The sequence below is a fragment of the Synchiropus splendidus genome, chromosome 12 (genome assembly GCF_027744825.2).
Source record: "Synchiropus splendidus isolate RoL2022-P1 chromosome 12, RoL_Sspl_1.0, whole genome shotgun sequence".
In the NCBI taxonomy this organism is placed as follows: domain Eukaryota; kingdom Metazoa; phylum Chordata; class Actinopteri; order Syngnathiformes; family Callionymidae; genus Synchiropus; species Synchiropus splendidus.
The window spans coordinates 634,099-651,418 of NC_071345.1; the positions used below are offsets into that span (position 1 = coordinate 634,099).

The 17,320-nt window shown below is 51.6% G+C and overlaps 1 protein-coding gene across 1 annotated transcript in view; it reads right to left on the reverse strand.

Moving 5' to 3' along the window:
• Positions 1 to 17,320, reverse strand: part of man1a1 (mannosidase, alpha, class 1A, member 1) — a 76,502-nt gene that overhangs the window by 24,892 nt on the left and 34,290 nt on the right. The window contains exons 3-4 of the mRNA XM_053880940.1: positions 6,489 to 6,604; positions 1,896 to 1,976 (exon numbers count right to left, since the gene is read on the reverse strand). Of these exons, the coding sequence (XP_053736915.1) occupies positions 1,896 to 1,976; positions 6,489 to 6,604 (197 nt within the window). The remainder of the gene's footprint in view (positions 1 to 1,895; positions 1,977 to 6,488; positions 6,605 to 17,320) is intronic.

Here is a 17,320-nt window from a genome sequence, read left to right on the forward strand (position 1 = left end):
ATTAAATATTTACTCTCCAAAATAAAAGAGAAACGGCTGTGAAATTGGCAATTTAAGCCCAAATGAATTCTCCTGCAGCGTCTCTGCTCGCAGGTGAGTGTAGGTTGTGTTCCGTAAAAGGACTCTAATGAATGGATTGGCGGAGCAGCGCTGAGGCTGGGGAAGCCGTCCAGGCGGAACCTTCTCATCTCCAGTTCAGCCGCCGGCTTTTGTCTCCGCTCTGTGGTCTCACGGCCTCTTCAAAGGTCAGAGAGTGAATCATCTCTGCACGTGGACCACCTTCTAGCCTGCGCCTCGCCGTCGTCGTCCACCACCTCGATCTACCGATGTCGGCTCCAGCTGAAAAATAACTTTGTTTCCTGCTTACTTTCAGATGAAAGTGACTCACTGGAGTTTCACGTGGGTAACTGACCATCACCACTGGTCTGAATCTCCATCCACTCACCCATCCATCCATCCATCCATCCATCCACTCACCCATCCATCCATCCATCCACTCAGTCATTCATCCATCATCCATCCATCCATCCATCCATCCACTCATCCATCTATCTATCCATCCATCCATCCATCCATCCACTCACCCATCCATCCATCCATCCACTCACCCATCCATCCATCCATCCATCCACTCATCCATCCATCCATCCATCCACTCATCCATCCATCCATCCATCCATCCACCCATCCATCCATCCCACGGCTGCTCCGCTCCCAAACTGCCAGCTTCCTCCCTCTGACTGTGGCGACTGTCTTTGAACTCGATCTGCTGTTTTCAGCGACCGTCTTGTTTCATCTGCTGCTCATGAATTAAAACTATTGGGACATAAAGAGGACGTCACCTTGAAAGTCACGCCTCATCACAGAAGTGTAAATGAACCCGGGTCTATAAAGCAGCCCCTTCTCTGTCACCACCATAGTTCTTGGGGTTTGTTTCCAGGATTGACGGCATCCTTCAGCGGCGCCGGCCTGAAGGCCGTCTCCCGCCCGCCTCATCTTTCAGGGGAAAGGTGACCTGCAGCTGCAGCCAGAGGGGGAGACTTCTGGATTTATTGACTGGCGGAGACGGATGGACGAGGCTGGGGAGATGATGACACGTCGCTGTGGAGCAGGCCCTAAATCAACAGGCCAGTCCTGAACCTGGTCCAGACTCGTCTCAGAAAAAATACCTTTGACTGAACTAGGAACGTGAGGAGGAGGGGGAGACTTAGGCAATGAACCAGACTGTGTTGACTCGCTCCCAGGACGGAAGTGACGCGCAAGACTCAGCGTTCAGACACGACAAGACACTACGAGTCAGGCAAAGCTGAGACACGTCACAAAGTGAGGCAAAATCACCAGGACCCGTGACCTGAGTCCCACCTCTGAAGGCACAGGACACGCAATGAAAAGTCAGCCAAAGACAAGTCACACAACGACAAGGCAAAACACACAAGAGGAAGCCAGCGACGGAGCAAATAAAACCCCGACATCACTCTCAGGTTTTAAAAGGATGTTGAGGCAGTAAAAAAGCTCAGTGAACTTGAAAATGGGTTTTTGCCAGCAGAGGAGTCGCGCTCCGACTCCAGTGTCTGTTATCTCCGCCCACTAAGGAAGAAGCACTTGGCCTGGCAACTCCGGTTCCCTCGCCGGAGAGATGAACGGAGGTGATCTCCGGGCGCCAGCACACTTCTGAGAGTCAATGAAAAGCGACGATCCCACTCATCCACGCTGAAGGTTTCTCCTGACGTTTCAGAGTTCCACACCCGCAGGCCCTGCCTCTGCACCCCTATCTGACTCCACGAATGATCCAAACTCCAGGCCAGGGGCCCAAAAGCGGCTGCTGGGATCGTTCGTGAGGCCTCCCATTCACGCGCGACCCACATAAACATGGCCGGCAGACGGCAGAGTCTTACCTCCTTCCCGGACAGGTAGTAGGCCGACAGCAGACCGCCGACGAAGCGAATGTTGACCTCGAACACGGACACCTCAGCGTTCTGCAGCGGACAAGACCAGAGAGAACAAGGTCACTGGAGAAGTAGAGAGTTTCTGTTTAATCAAAGTAGAACGACTGTAGACAGCACTTTGATCAACCAGGTTTTATTGTTATTTTCCCAGCAGTTCCTTATTGCTCACGTTTTTGTCCTGATTTTTTCCAGACTTTCCTCTTGTCTGTCTTCATTTCTTTCTAGTCTTCATTGTCATCTGAATTTGTTCATCATCCACTTCCATTTTCTCGTCTTTTGCACCATCACACTCTGAGTGCAACAGTATCAGGTGGCAGACGACAGCATGGCGATCACTCTCATTTGCAACAAGACACAGCAGGCGGCAGAGAAGAGGCACAGCGCCCCCAGCTTCCAGTTGCTGGCTCCCACTTGTCCAGCCTGGTCAACGAGGCTCGCCAGCGCCTCTTCTTCACTGGTCCTGGCGAGCTTCTCCCGCTGCGTGCCAGAGAGCATCCTCACAAACGCTTTGTTGAGGCTCCTCCCACCACTGCTCTGCCTCCCTGGGGCAGGCGCTTCAGGAGCAGCAGACTGAGGAAGAGATCCTGGCCAGAGCTGTGTCTCTGCTGACCTCCATACGCCACTCTCCTCACCTCTCATCTCCTCCCAGGAACACACCTGTTGAGCTGCACCTTTTATCTCGACCGATCATCTGCACATTTCCTCTCGCTCATCTAATTCAGCCTCAGATATGAGGAAGCAAGGTCAGGTTCCTCATATCCTCCGGGTGCCTTTTCAAAATAAAAGCACCAGTAAGGACACTGCGTCTCATGGCCGGACAGCTCACTCGCAGGAACACGTTTCACCAACTCATTCATCGCACTATGAAACAGACATGGATGAGCAGAGCGTGATGTGAACATCATGAGAAGACCCCTCCAGGTCCATCATCAACCAGAGCAGTGGTGAGCACAGCAGGCTCACGTGTGCGTCACAGCGCTGCCTCTTCACACCCGCAGAGCCTGGGCTCCGGTTTCCACACTTTGTCGTCATCTCTTTGTGCAAATGTGCAGAGTTTTATCCGGGTCGATATTCCAATCTTCATCGTTCCACTTTGATCTCCTTGGCTGCGTTTCATCTGCTCATTAGTCCAATTTGTCCAGATTCCATCAGCGTGGCTGCTGACGCACTGCCCCCGCGACGCAGCACCCAGAATCAGAGCGGCTCTGGATCTGCCGGGCTGGTCTGAACAGATCCGGAGTGTAGGGATCTCAGACGGAGTCCTCACCAACGGAGACACGGCAGGTTTGTCCCTCAAGTCGTCTGGTATGGACTTCTGGGAGGGAGCCGGTCTGAAACGCGGAGTCATTTACTGGCAGAAGGACGACGGTCCAACATCGGAGCGGGGATCCAGCAGCACAGGCTTCAAGTCAGGGCTACAACCGACCAAGCGAACCGAGGGGCCCCTGGGCTTGAACCTCCGATCACACCTTACCAGGGATGCTAACAGAGTCCAAGCACTGGGAGTATCCACAGCTCCCTCTAGGGGTGGCAGGAGAGGACCGTTCCTTGGAGAAGTCATTAAAAAAAGAAGCACAGGACAAAGGTCCACTGTCGACTTCCAAAGGATGTTTCCAAGAGTTTAAAATAACTAGTCGAAGCAGTCGAACGTAGCAATACTTGTCCTTCCTTAGAAAACGTCACCAGTTAATCGAAAAAAAATCTCCTGAAAAATCACATAAAACGTAGTAAGAAAATTGTCTTCAGGAACTTTTCGTGCTTTATTTCGGAGTGTTAATAATGGAGCGCCTAAGTCACCGGGGCCATCATTGACAGCGACACCAGAACAAAAGCAAATTCTTTTTAAATCCAGTCCATAATCAAGCGAAAACATCATCAGCCGACTTTTGCTGGCTCAGCTCCTCCGCTTCCTAAAGAGCCGCCGACAGTTATCGGCTGCGCTCATCTGGCTGCAGCCCGTAACGAGTCCTCTGCTTTGTCAGATTCCCCTTCGCTCGGTAATGACTCCAGTCTCTTCCCTCCTGTCAGGACGGCGGGATTTATCGGAGGTCAAGTGAAGGCTGAGTCAGCAGGACGGGGCGTCGCCGTGACCCCCCTCCACACAGAGAGGAGGAACTTTCTCCTAACGCAATGAATTAGCAGCGATGGCACTCATCTGGCTCTGACTCTGACGGGTCTATTGTCCTATCGGCGGGTGACAGCTGCGACGCGCTGCCACTCAGGCACAGTGATGGATTCACGAAGCTGTGCCGCTCCCCGCCACCATTGTTGCCGCTCAATCGGAGGCAACTTCCTCGGCACCAGATGCTTTGTCCAAATCCTGTCATTGTGTTTTTGTCTTGGAGTTTTTATCGCTGTGAAACAGCGTCCGTATCTGCGCCTCTTTTTCATGACAAATTACTGAGAAGTTGTGCTCGGGAACTGAATTCAGCAAAACCCGTCCGACTGTGGAAAAGAAGGAATTTCCCTCCAGACCTGCTCTCATTAAAAACACCGCGCCCCGCGTCGCATCAAAACTCTATTATCGGATCATAGCACTGGGACGTCCCAGCTTAGGCACCAGGTCCGTCCGTCCGTCATAGCCAATAGCTCGCCCCCACAGGCTGGTGAAGTTTGTGGAGCACAACTTGGTCCCCGTTCCTCTGGTGATCCAAGGTCGCAGGGGCAGCAGCTGGAGTCAAGAGGCCCAGACCTGCCTCTCTTCTTTGAGTCTCTGCAGCCTGACTGAGCTTGTCTTCGGTGGATAGCTTTGCCTCCTGGCTCAGCTCTCAGATCTTCTCCAGGCCTCATGGAGAAGACGCTGCTCTGACTGTGATAACAACCATCAGCCTGACCACATGATGGAGATAATGATCCATGTACTCATCCCAGCTGTTGTCATCTACTCACCACCGTCTTCATCACCATCATCTGACGCGTCATCGTCGTGATGAGCTTCAGAGTGGGAGTCGCCTGTGGATGGAGTGCGCTCTGATTTCCGCCCACCGTCCAAATGCTGGAGACTTGACAAGCCTCCTTCATGTGGGGACATTTGACCTGTCCTCACAAGTTTTACAAGGTTCAAACTCCAAAATCCAAGTGGTCATAACTGGCTTCCAGACTGGTCCAGAGTCCTGCTTCAGCTGAGCCATGTGGTTGGGAGGGTTAGGTTGAGGGGAGAGGCTGGGGAAAGGGCGATGGCCAGGAGAGGTCCCCACAAGGACAGTAATACAAGCCTGTGTTTGTGTGCCACCTCACACCCCGTGTACCTGGGGTCAGCACCATCACGACGAGTCACAGTTAACTCCATGTGCTCCAACTTCTTGCAACTTCTGTTGTCCTCCATCAAAGATTGGCTCTTTGACACTTCCTCTGACTCAGATCCCTCCTCGGGTTCTTCTCCGCAGGCACTCCTTCAGGTCCTCCTGCGATCATCACGGCGTGACACTGGCTCGCCTGGTGATGAATTCGCCGCCGCCTGGGGCGGCGACATCTTGTTCCCCCATCAATTATTTCTGACTCATCATCTCACACGATTGTGGAACGAGGCTCCGAACAGGAGAAGAACCTGAGAGTGAATTCAGCAGAAACACCGGCGAGGAGAAAAACAAGAGGAGTCGTGCTGTTTTGACTGACAGGACAACTGCAGGCGAGGGGGCACCACCACATGAGGCAGACGTGGGGAGAAGAAAGTTCAGCAGAGAAGTACGACAAGCGATCTGGAGTGAGTCGGCACTCATGTGGAGGAGAGGCGCGATGGCTCTGGTTCACCAGAGAGCTACAGTCAGGAGGACTCATCAGCATCAAGGTGAGGAAAGAGCTGAGCCACGAGACAAGGCTCTCCTCGCCTCACCCGTGGTCACCAGCTCACGTACGTGACATGCAAGAGGAGACCACGGGACAGACCCAGGACTCGGTGGAGGCAGCTGCACACGAAAAGATGCAAGTCACATAAACGACGGCTGCAAAGAGAACCGACCACTTGCGGTTGCCAAGTCTCCTCTGTCACCTCTGAGGCACTTTTCTGGGACGTCTGCGTCTCTGCTCAGTTCATTTCCATAAAAGCAGCCAGGTGTGGCGCTAAATCACGGCAGTCAGAACCGAACCGTCGACTCGTAGATCAGGCTCCGTCAGGGGAGCAGCGCCGCGTGACCACACGACTCCCTGATTCACGAGGTTCCTGGTCAAATATTTATGGTCCTCGCAGGCTTGTTTCCAAGTAGCTGCCCTTCACCAGGGGATCCGTGTTGTTGGGAAACAACTGGGCGGTTTCAAACAGGCTGAGGTGATGCGCTTGGTCTTTCTGTCGTGTGAGGTCGCTGATCGAAGCTCTGACGCTGACTTTTCTGACCCGTGAGTCACAACTCTTCCACTGACTCTGGTCGCTGGGCTTCAAAGCTAAACGTGGTCAGTGGAACGTGATTGGCATGGCAAAGTTGGTGTCCACCAGAGGGCGACCTGGCAGCATTCTTTCCTCTTAAATGTGTTCAAAACTGTTGTGATTATTTTATATACTACAGGTGAGAACTACCTGTCAACCACGGCACACGCTGAAGTACTCACCACGTTGAAGTCCAGATTCTTCTCCACCCACTCAGTGGCGGCGTCAAACTCGTCGTACATTTCCATGATGTAGAGAGAGTCCAGCGCGTCCACGATGGTGGCTCCTTTAATGCTTCCTGCAAACACACCAGTCTCAAATGAGTGGAGTCCCCACGGACCTCGCCGCCAAGCTCTGATGCCTACACGAACTGCACATTGTCAATTATTCAAATTACAAAGGATCTTTTCAGCCTTTTTGGGTCACATCCTGGAATCCAGCAATATATCTTGTAAAAGTCAAACTTTTTTTCCCTACAGTCACGTGTCTTTTTTATTTATTCATTTCCAAAACGTGATTGCCTCAGGTTCGGTTTTACAGCTGTGTAAAAAACATCAATTTAAGGTTCCGTTGATTTATGGCTGTTTTTATTAAACCCATGGCAAGGTCGAGCTGACTTTCAAAGATGTATTCTGCAATATATTTCTTTCTTTGTTCAACTGTTGAATCCCGACCTCTTTATTTTAGGCGTTTTCATAACCGATTATCTCGTTTCCAAACTTTTGACACAGTTTCCATCCACCTCAGCAAAAGTCTGTTCATTTTGTTTGTGGATTTTTGAACCTGGTTGCAGTGTCAAGTTTGAATTGAATTGCCTCCAGTTCAGTCCATCATCCGGTCAGTTTTCGGATCCTTGCATGGCGCCTGAGCAGTTGCAGCGCACGGTGCTGTGTAAGATGGAGACCATGTTCTGTTTCACGAGTAAGAGGATCATTCCGGAGTGATGGAAGAGAGCGTTCATGCCGTGCAAGAGGCGGAGCCTAGTGGAACTGGACCAAAGTAATGGTGAACTGGTTCCAACGCGGCGTCACGCTCGTGTGAGAGACAACACCAGCGACGGCGGTGGAACCGGTCGAAGCCGACAGCACAAAGCTTTTAGGCCTGTTTTGCCTGAGTGGAGGCAGAAAAGACAAGACGAGCGTGACACGGAGGAACAAAACCATCAAACAAGACACGGCAGCGTGATTATGTCATGAGCAGAAAAAAACGGTCTGCAACACTTTCAGTGAAAGCTTGAGAGCACTTTCTGGAGCCGTCAATCATCTCATGTATTTCGGTTCAAATCCCCCCGGCGTCAAGACGGACGCCATCTCAAACGTCTACAAAGAGAAGCAGAACTTCTCAAACAAACTTCTTTGTTCAGATTTTAACTTCTTGCTGCGGCAGTGAGGAAAACAACCAGAGTTCAGAGCGACGCAGGCTCTGACTCGCTCGAATATGACACAACTCCCACGACCAAAAATCGACATCTCCTCCAGCTTTCATCTGGTAAAACATTGTTTCGTTGTTTTTTTGTTGTACGGGTCACTTTTTGTGAGGGCTGTCTTCGTCCAGACATCTTTTTGTTGGCCCTCCATCAGGCGGACTAAGCAGGTGCCTGGCTCCAGGATGCCATCTCCTGATCGGGACTTGAGAGGCAGAGTTTGCAGCGTCACACAGTGTTCTATAGATCCGTTCCCCATCTCTGGTTGGGCCTGATAACTAAAAGGACCTGTTGAAATAGGGAGCAAATTGTGTCCAGTGACACGAGAAATATGGGCAAACACGTTGGGAAAGGTTGCCAATTGTTACGGGCCCCAAGCAGATGGGGGACCCCAGAAATTGTCCCATATCAGTGACAAAACAATGGCAAGACTTCAGACACTACAACGAAAGAAATGTCCCACACGTCCTCCTCCTTTGAGAGCTGTATCTGTTTGTTGGGGGCCGCGCCGCGTCACTGGCTGAACCTCAGCTAGCTAGCAACAGCTATGACGTTCGGCACCACGCTGCATTTAGCTACACAGAGCTCAGCGTTGAAAACACTTCCATGCGCCACAGCGCGTCACTTTAACATGGAGTCCTCCAGCGTGGGCCACGGCTCAGCTCAAGACAACAAGATGGACGCCTCCAGAATCAGGCGAGTGGAACCGAACGATAATGACGGCAGCTGGAAGCAGGGAAAGAGGCCGTCGCCTTGTCCGTGCGGTTTCCCATCCACAAGGCATTTCCACTCCATTTAAGCCTCCAGAGAGACACCAGACACTTTGCTCCTCCATTGTCTTGTCACGCCGCACATCCTTCCCGCTCCGCTGTGTCCGGCAGAGACGAGCATGACGGCTACTTTCAAGAGCACAGAAACATGAAAAAGAGATGCTGCTTCACTTCTGACGTTTGAAGCTGCTCCCGCATAAAATATCCAGGACTTGTTTGTCTGCTGCAACACACTCAATAGCTCTGCTCATTCTGGAGGTTCGACGCTCAGGAGCACAGCGAACAGAACGATCAGCAGGTCCAAGGTTGCTGGAGTGAAGAAAGGGATATGGAGAGTCTCTCCCGACAAACTTTCCTCACTCGTGAACAAGACCTCAAGATACTGGACCTGAGGCACGATGCCCCACCCCAACTGAGAACCAACCACAGGCCAGACTTGGGTCAGATGATCCAGGAAGTCCAGCGCCAACACGTTCCACCCACAGCCATAATGACAGCACGCGGCTCCGTTCACGGCGTCAGCTCTGTGTTTGATGTCCTACTTTCCAATAATAACATTTGAAGATGAGCAGGAAGAGGCTGCCTGTCCAGAGACATGACGTCATGTGACCCGAGGCCAGCCACGTCTCCCTAAATCATCCTGTTTACCATGTTGAGGATTCAAAACTCCAGATGGGAGAAGAAAACAGATGTGTGGGAGGAAAGCGGAGGGCAAACTACTGGCAAGGAATTTCAAATGAAAAGAAAACCAACTTCTCAAACAGAAAACATCTGAAGACACCAGCCATACCAACGAGCAGCGATGACGTCTGAGGCCCAGCTGTCAGGTGGAGGCCAGGAGGTCAGGCTCAGCCAGCGCGCCCCGACACTTCATTTGCCGGTCCACCCCCGTCGCAGACACCAGCCAATCACATGACACTGGGCTATTTTCCGTGCCGAGTCGATCATTTATCACTTCAAAAGCACACGGCCAGATGAAGAAGCAACAAACAAGTCCCGATTTCACGGCAACTGAACGTCACCTGCCACTTCAGATGGAGCAGATGAAGCCACTCCCCAGGAACATAAGAACAGGACGCGCCGTTCCAAGAGGCGTCACGCAGAGCGAGGTAGCACCGTCGCGCGAAGGCAACACGCATTCATTCATTTGTGTTCAAGTGTTGTGTGGCCATCGACTGCAGCAGCAGCAGCAGCAGTTCGATATGTGTTGCCTGGGAACGTTACACCTGCTTTGTTCAAGATGGCACTTCAGCGGTTCTGTTACAGCCAGATATATCCTTCTGTCTAACTGGGTCATCCTTCACCACCACCACTGTTCCACACGCTGACCCCGGCTCTGGACCTGTGTTCTGCTCCTCGTGGCTACTGTGACACCACGCTCTCCATGCTCGGGTGCTGTTGTTGTTGTTGTTGTTCAGAGTCCACTGAAAAAGAAAAGTGAGAGTTTGACCCAGAGCTGGAGGGCAGAGTCGGCGCTCGGGTCAGGCTTTGTGTGGGAAACCAACCACCGGAAAGATTAGTGCTCTAGTGTTCCAGGCGCTGAATGTTTTCTGAGGCTTTCATCAGGGTCTCTTCTTGCTACCAGCCTAACAACAGTATTGTGCGAGGTTGCGCAGCTTCACTAGCAGCTGTTGATCTTCACCTGCGGATCCAAAGTCAGATCATGGGGGCAGCAGCTGAAGAAAAGAGGCCCTCAAACTGAGAGATGACAACCTAGTCACTAATCTTCTCCTGGAGGAGCAGAGAGAGTACTCTGAGAACTCCGAGTCCACAGGTGAGAGGAGAAATCCACCGGTCAGTCGAGAGCTACGCCTTCTGGCTCAGCTCTTTCTTCGTTGACTGATGACACCGTACTGATCCATCCGTCCATCTCTAGCCTTCCTTCACCCAGAAGACTCGACCTCCTCCATCAAGAGCGGATCAGACCTCCAACAGGAACAGGACATTCCAAGCTTATGGACACAGAACCACGGTGTAGGTGGAGTCCAAGGCAAACCACTCAGGATGATGTTGTCACGTTACACGACAGGTTGGTGAGTTGGTGACGCGCTGATACCAATTCACCATGGTGGTAACACTACAATCGCGAGCGCACAACTGTAACTCCATGCACTTAGCTTGCTACTGGATGAATACTGGACGTGTTGCCAGCCATTAGCCAGGGCTAGTAGCCTTTAGCTCGCTAACATGACTCAAACCTCCCCTCTTCTTTTGAAGAAGTCGAACTAAAGTCACTCAACTAAATGAATGATCCCAAGTCATTTGGTTAGGTATTTGGTCATAAGGTCCATCTCCACCAGGTGGAGCTACATAGCATCTCCACAAAGACAACACCAGACATGTGTGTCCACCGATGAACTAACAGCCTGTGACTTGTGTGTCTGAGGTCATCGGCGTCTCATTGGCCACTGATCCACAGCTGTGTGAGGAGAAAGAGCTTGATGTGTCAGTGTGCGGTGAGAAATAAGGGTCAGGCTTCTGCTGACGGACACCATCAGCTTCCTTCTCACACTCCCTCGGTCGGCTCAGGTTGTTGGATGTGCCGGCGGCGGAGCCCACACAGTCCAAGTTCTATTGAGAAAATGATTCCCATCAGAAGAGCAGACATGGAAGACAGGGCTCATGAAGGAGGACATGAAGAGGACAAGGTCAAGGTGGAGGACGAGGAGACCACCAAAGTCTCCTTTGACTCATCGAACCAATAGAGTTTGTTTCAAAATGACTCGCTTACCTTCGCCTTCACACGATAAACGACTACCCCAAGTCGACTTGTAAGCTCACCAAGTCTCTCTCTGTTTCTCCCAGTCGACCGTGTGTATACTGGTCACAACATATGACCACGTTTGTCCAAATGGAGCCCAGTGTATTTCCGACTCCATTTCAAGCTTCTCCTCCTGCTGATTTCCCAGGTCTACCCACGCTGTCGAGGACTTACCTGGAGAGCAAATGCCCCTGGACTTCCCCACTTTCAATTTCAGACTCCAAGTCACTTGGACTCCTTCCACATGAAGTGGACTTCAGACTCAATCGTTAGCAAGCGTATGTTGAACTTGGACAGATGTGACTCTGTGGATTGGTAAGTATTTGTCAAAAACACCAAGCCAGGATGGCATTCCCCAGAGTCCTACACGGCATAGCAGAATCCACGAATCCAAAATGAGCCTCTGGAGGGAGCAATGGGTCGGAGGAGGCTGCGCAGTGGGACAAAGAAGGATGCAGCGTGGCTGCGCCACTGTCATGGGTAGCTCAGCTAGCGCCGCGCAAATGAGCCCACACATGAATTCATCTCTTCCCACTGAACAGACTTATCATCCTGCAGTGTTTCACGATGTTCATAACATCCAAAAGTCATTAGCAGAAATAAGCAGACAACAGTCCACCACAGGACCTAGAGGCTCGATTACCTCAGCTCTGCGGAACATGACAATTACGCCGGAACATCACACGATGTTCGGCCAGCGCAAATGCTGCAGACACTCAGTTGGCTCATTTGGTGGAGCTCCGTTTTGTTCCTGACAGCTCCTGCCATGGAAGCAACCAACAGTCAGAAAAGCGACGGCGCTGAAAGCAAAACTTCACCCGGGCTTTCTGCAACAGACAAATGAATATTGGCACGACACGCTGACACGGCACTTGCGATCCCAAAATAGCAGCCTCAGCCTGAAAGAGACAGACAGCAGTCAGAAAGAAGCCAAAGCAGCTTACGTCTTATGGAAATACATTTCTCCTCCCTCAGCAAACTGATCTTCCAATATTGCTCCACAGTTCAACGGCCGGCTGGGAAATCCTCAGGAAAGTGCTCCACATTGTGGTGGCGCTAACTCCACACAAACTCAAAGCTAATCCTCAATCCTACAATATGATCCACATCTCAACATCTCCGGGCCGGTGGCTGATCCCATTTAGCCCCGACTACCGTCTCCACGTGGCGGACCTGAGCAGGTCACGGAGAGAAGGCGAGGGAAAGTGATGGCCCAGCATTCAGCTAATCACGTTACCGTGGGCGGAATGCCTGAGTGAGCTGGAACACACCTCCGCAGTATATTAACCTCTCGGCTACCGCAGCCAGGAACACTTTTTGGTCAAGGTCAGGATGGGAGAGGGGCTGGGGGAGTCTGGGCGAGAGGGTGCGCATGCCACCCAGACAGCCCAATAAAGCCTCTGGCAGCTTCTCTGAACACGGCCGTCGTGCTCTGCTGCAGTGATGGCGCTCACCTTCAAAGCCAGCCAGCCGTACAGGTTCATGTGAATAGCTGAACTAGCTAGCAGCAGTGATGAATCCTGTTTCACCCTCAGAAAACACAGGAGCATCTATTGTGTTTGAATATCCGGGCAGCTTGTTCTTAGCACTTGGCTCGCTCTGTGACCACAGACACTTGCAACATGTAAAGGCTAGCTTGTGACGCTAGCATCCAGTCCTGAGAGTCAATGCCAGCTCAGACGCCGACTTGCAATTCCAGATTTTGAGCAGATAAAGAGCGGAGTCAGAGCAACACCATCAAATGTCCACATGAAAAACTGCGTCGTTGAATCCTGACAATACCACTATATTGGATGAGAAAGCTAAAAGCCAGAGTGTGTCACGGCCAGATGGGGAATATGGGCCTGGCAGCCAGTTCAGCTGTCAGACTGCCACCACGCAGAAGTCGGTGTCATGAGGACACGGCGCCGTGTGTGCCGTTACCTCCACCTGATTGTTATCTGATGAAGAAGTTGTCATTCCAGTTCACCCAGGAGGGAGCGGGTTCTTACCGAGGGTGGGGAGAACAAAAGCACTGTCACCCTTCCTCCCCACTCACACATACCTGAGGGAGCCACATCAATGGAATATCAGGTCCCCACACAAACACGCTGTGGAACAGGAGCTGGAGCTGGCCCCGCCCGCCCGCCCCCTCTCAATGCTAATGTCTCGTCTGGAGCAGGGAAAAAAAAAGACTGGAAGATGATGAGCACACTTAAATATCCGTCTGTGACAGAGCGGGGCAGAAATTCAATTGGACAAGATGAAAAGGTCGTGGCACAGAAGAACATTTCCCGAAGAGTTGAGGGGGCCGGCAACGTCTGAAAGGTTTGAGTCGTCACTGACTCTACAGCTTCTTAAAACGATCACCTGGTGAGCTGAGGAAGACCTGGCGGCCACTTTCACCCAGCTAGTCAGCGGCGTTGGCCTCTTCTGGAGTCCATCGTACACCTGCCGTCCTAGCTCCCGTCACGGACAGATTCCCTGCCACCTACAGCAGGGCCATTCCAAGCTCAGCCCAGCCCGACCTTCACTCAGGCACATGCAGACGATGGCGGACAGCTCTGAAGTTCTTGGCCAAACCTGGAGAAGTATGGCGACAGTATGGTGGAACAGCTTCAACGGGACGATAGTCTGGCCCACCTGCACATCGTCCCCTGTGGAGCACCTGGGCCACGGTAAATACTGTTAAGGATGAACCACTACACCGTCATCGGAAAACCTGCAATGCTGCTCCACACAAAACCCAAACACGTCTCTGGCAGCTGGTGCAGGCAAACACAAAACCCTTGGCTTTTACGTGTCGTTGGGTTGAGGCTCCAGCTCCAGTCGACATGAACATATATAACATCAGCGTCACTTGAGAGGGGAAACAACACAACAAAAGCCTTTGACATTCATTCATCCGATGGCCTTTTCAACACTTCTCATGCAGATGTGAAGAGATAGCCTCCACTGGAGTGTGAACGCCGGTCTCTGGAGGTAGACCCACTTATCTTTTATCGGCCAAAAACCTCTTCAAAGTTTGCCTTTCACAGGGCTGCTGTGGGAGCGCTCAGGTCGACATGGAGCGCCGGATCAAATCAGTGGGAAAGGCTTTGGAAAGTCAAGTCGCGGTGCCTTTTGTGACTAAACACTGCAATTGTCAGTGGCTCCGCTTCAATGAGCACCATGCGTCAGTCTGTCTTCTGAGCGCTACTATGATCTCACTAGGCAGGTTGGAGCCAATAGATCCCGCCCATAATTGTCGAGGGGAACAGGTAGAGAAGGGATGCGAGCAAATATTGAAACACTCAAATACCACCACACTGTCTCATACCTCACATGCACCATGTGGATGTTTCATATTGAAATGTTAGATTTTGTTTGCGTTTTTCAGCTGTACTGAGGCCGACCACTAGTTCGCAGCAGGCCCACTTCCGCCCTCGGGTCCTGGATTCCTGCTCAGGTTGGAACGTGAGCACCAGCTAACCAGTTGGATGGTTGACTGTGGAGAGTTCAGACTGTCATCTGTGGCACTCAACAGAGCTTTAGAGAAAGACGTGCCACGCTAGAACCCAATACTCAGCGTGGCACCGACATCACTAGCGGACGCTCCTTCACCAACTCCAGAACAAGTGTGGGCAACACGGACGGCCTGGACACAGTCGAGGGCAGAAAAACCCTCTTCAGCAAGGTCAATATATTAGGCCACGGAGGCCAGGGTGTGTCAAACCCCTCGCGAGAACACAGTCTGTTAGGAACACAATAACAAACCGAGGTACCAACAAACTACTTAAATATTTACAGACGCTCAATATAAACACAATGAATAATAAACAAGCACAAGGCGCACACACACACAAACAAGTAAACAAAGTTAGAGTAACACAAGTGCCACGCACGACAAACCCAGCAACAGAAGAAAAACACGGCTTTTGCGATTGAAATCTTATGGATCTCTGAGCGTGTCTCCAACAGGAAGTCAGGGACGACTCCTGTGTCGGACCAATGGGTCTGATATATGCCTTCAGACACGTTCCAAGTGGAGTATTCATGTCTCCTGTCAGAGCCGATACTTGCGTGACATATGGCCACCGTCTTTCAACGAGTTGGCCAACAGCCAGAAACACCACTGCTGTATGAGTGAGTTATTCTCGTGCCCCCAACGGGCTGTTGCTACCGCCATAATGAAGAAACATCACGATGGAGTTAAACATTTGTGTGGACTCATTTGGCCCGTGCACGGCATTAGGACCAACCCAGTCAATAACTTCCCAAATATAGCATCAGTGGGAGCGTTTGTCAGCAGACACGGTGGAACACTTCCACACTGCTTCACTCCTGAAATGTCAAAGGCTTCCAAAAATCTGCCGTTTCCCCTCCCACTGAAACATCAGCCACAACTGGTGACCTTTCCATGAGCTGCTGCTCAGTCAAGTGTGCTCATTGAACACATCCAAGACACAACAGGAGCGGCGGATGGGTGAACACAACTCGCTGGAGAGACACGCCACAGCAGCGTCTGACAGGGTTGAGAGGCTGAAACCAGGGACGGAAGGGCTCCGCTAACCAAACAAGTGGATGGCAGCCACCTCACTCACCAGCAGTGCGGAGTAACTGATGACGGAGAGCGAAAAGACGACCGGAATATCTGGCGCGATCATGGCGTGTACGAATCTCACTGTAGAAGAGCACAACAGTCAGTGTCAAGTTTCACCCACACGCTGTCTCGCTCCCCAAGACACTCACCGTCCTGCAACTATTGGAGCGCAAAACAGTGAGGGGCTTGGAGAGATCATGAACTCCACAGAGAGTCGGCCTCTTGTTGTTTTACAGGACCTTTCCCGACTCCACTTCCAGGCTCCTGGGCCACTATTGAGAAACTTGTGACAACGCGACATTATGATCCAGCATCGGTGGGACTCTGGGCCCAATCCGCTTACACTGAATCTGCTCATCAAATACCGAGACCAGGAGCCAGTAGTGGGGAGCCATTTGGGGGTCGGAGGGAATGTCAATGGAAGTCCAGGCACAGAGAGAGCTCTTGAACTGTGCCCTCTATAGATGTCTGCCATGCACTTAAAGGGCTACTATAGACTTTTATTGCTGTCCACTTGTCCTGGGAACAGGAACATTTCCATCTCTGCCATTATGAAGTCACCCCACGTCCCCAGTCGGAAGGTGGTAGAAGTCTCAAGATGGCTGCTTGGAGTGTCAACAGGGAGTCCAGCTCCTGTAGTTTTGCATGTATGCCATTTATAACTTTTATTGTCACTCAATTGGTCCAGCACTGTTTGACGCGTATACGTCGAACAGTTTCTGTTCTGTCATTTTAAATGTCGACAAGGCAAAACGACAAGGCAGCCCATGCTAACTCTGGCTATCACACCGGTCGACTTCCCACTTGACTGGAATGTGCTGAGCTCAGCAATGACGTCACTTCGCAGCTCAGATTTCCAGGGCGCTCCACGTCCGATTCACCCTCCACTCTGCTGATTCACACCTCTGCCTTCTGAGCTGCAGCCCATTGTTTCAGGACTCCACTGGTCCAAAAACAGATGCTTGATAGCGACTTCTGGCGGTCACGTGTGACCAGCGTCTCTGTTGTTCAGGATTAACAAAGTTGAGAACTGAAGGACAAGTGTCTTTTCTTGAGTGGTTTTCTTCCCAAGTGCCACTTAGACAATGTTTTCAACCGCAGCCCACTGTTTCTGGCATGTCACTCCCTGCATCTTAGCCTATGGCCAACTTCCACACTTCCTGCGGTGAGAAATCTGGGACACAACCCATCTCTCCAGGTGGATTCAAGCCTGGGGCTTTTGGATTTTCGACCCAAATAGACTTTGACCTGAGGTGGTGTCTAAAGTGCGAGAGGCCCCTTAGGTGACCGACCATCTGAGGGACTGTTCCACACTCTTCCCTGACTGATCCCTTTCCTGGCTCGGGTTCTGCAGAAGCTTCTCTGGCACGGATCCCACGCCGTCCAGGACGGCATGTCACATGCTGCACCAGAGTTCTAGTCGGACCTGGCAGACATCTTGATGACGGTGGAGTCTGACACTTGCTGGCCTGAACGATTCAAAATGTTGGCCCAACTCA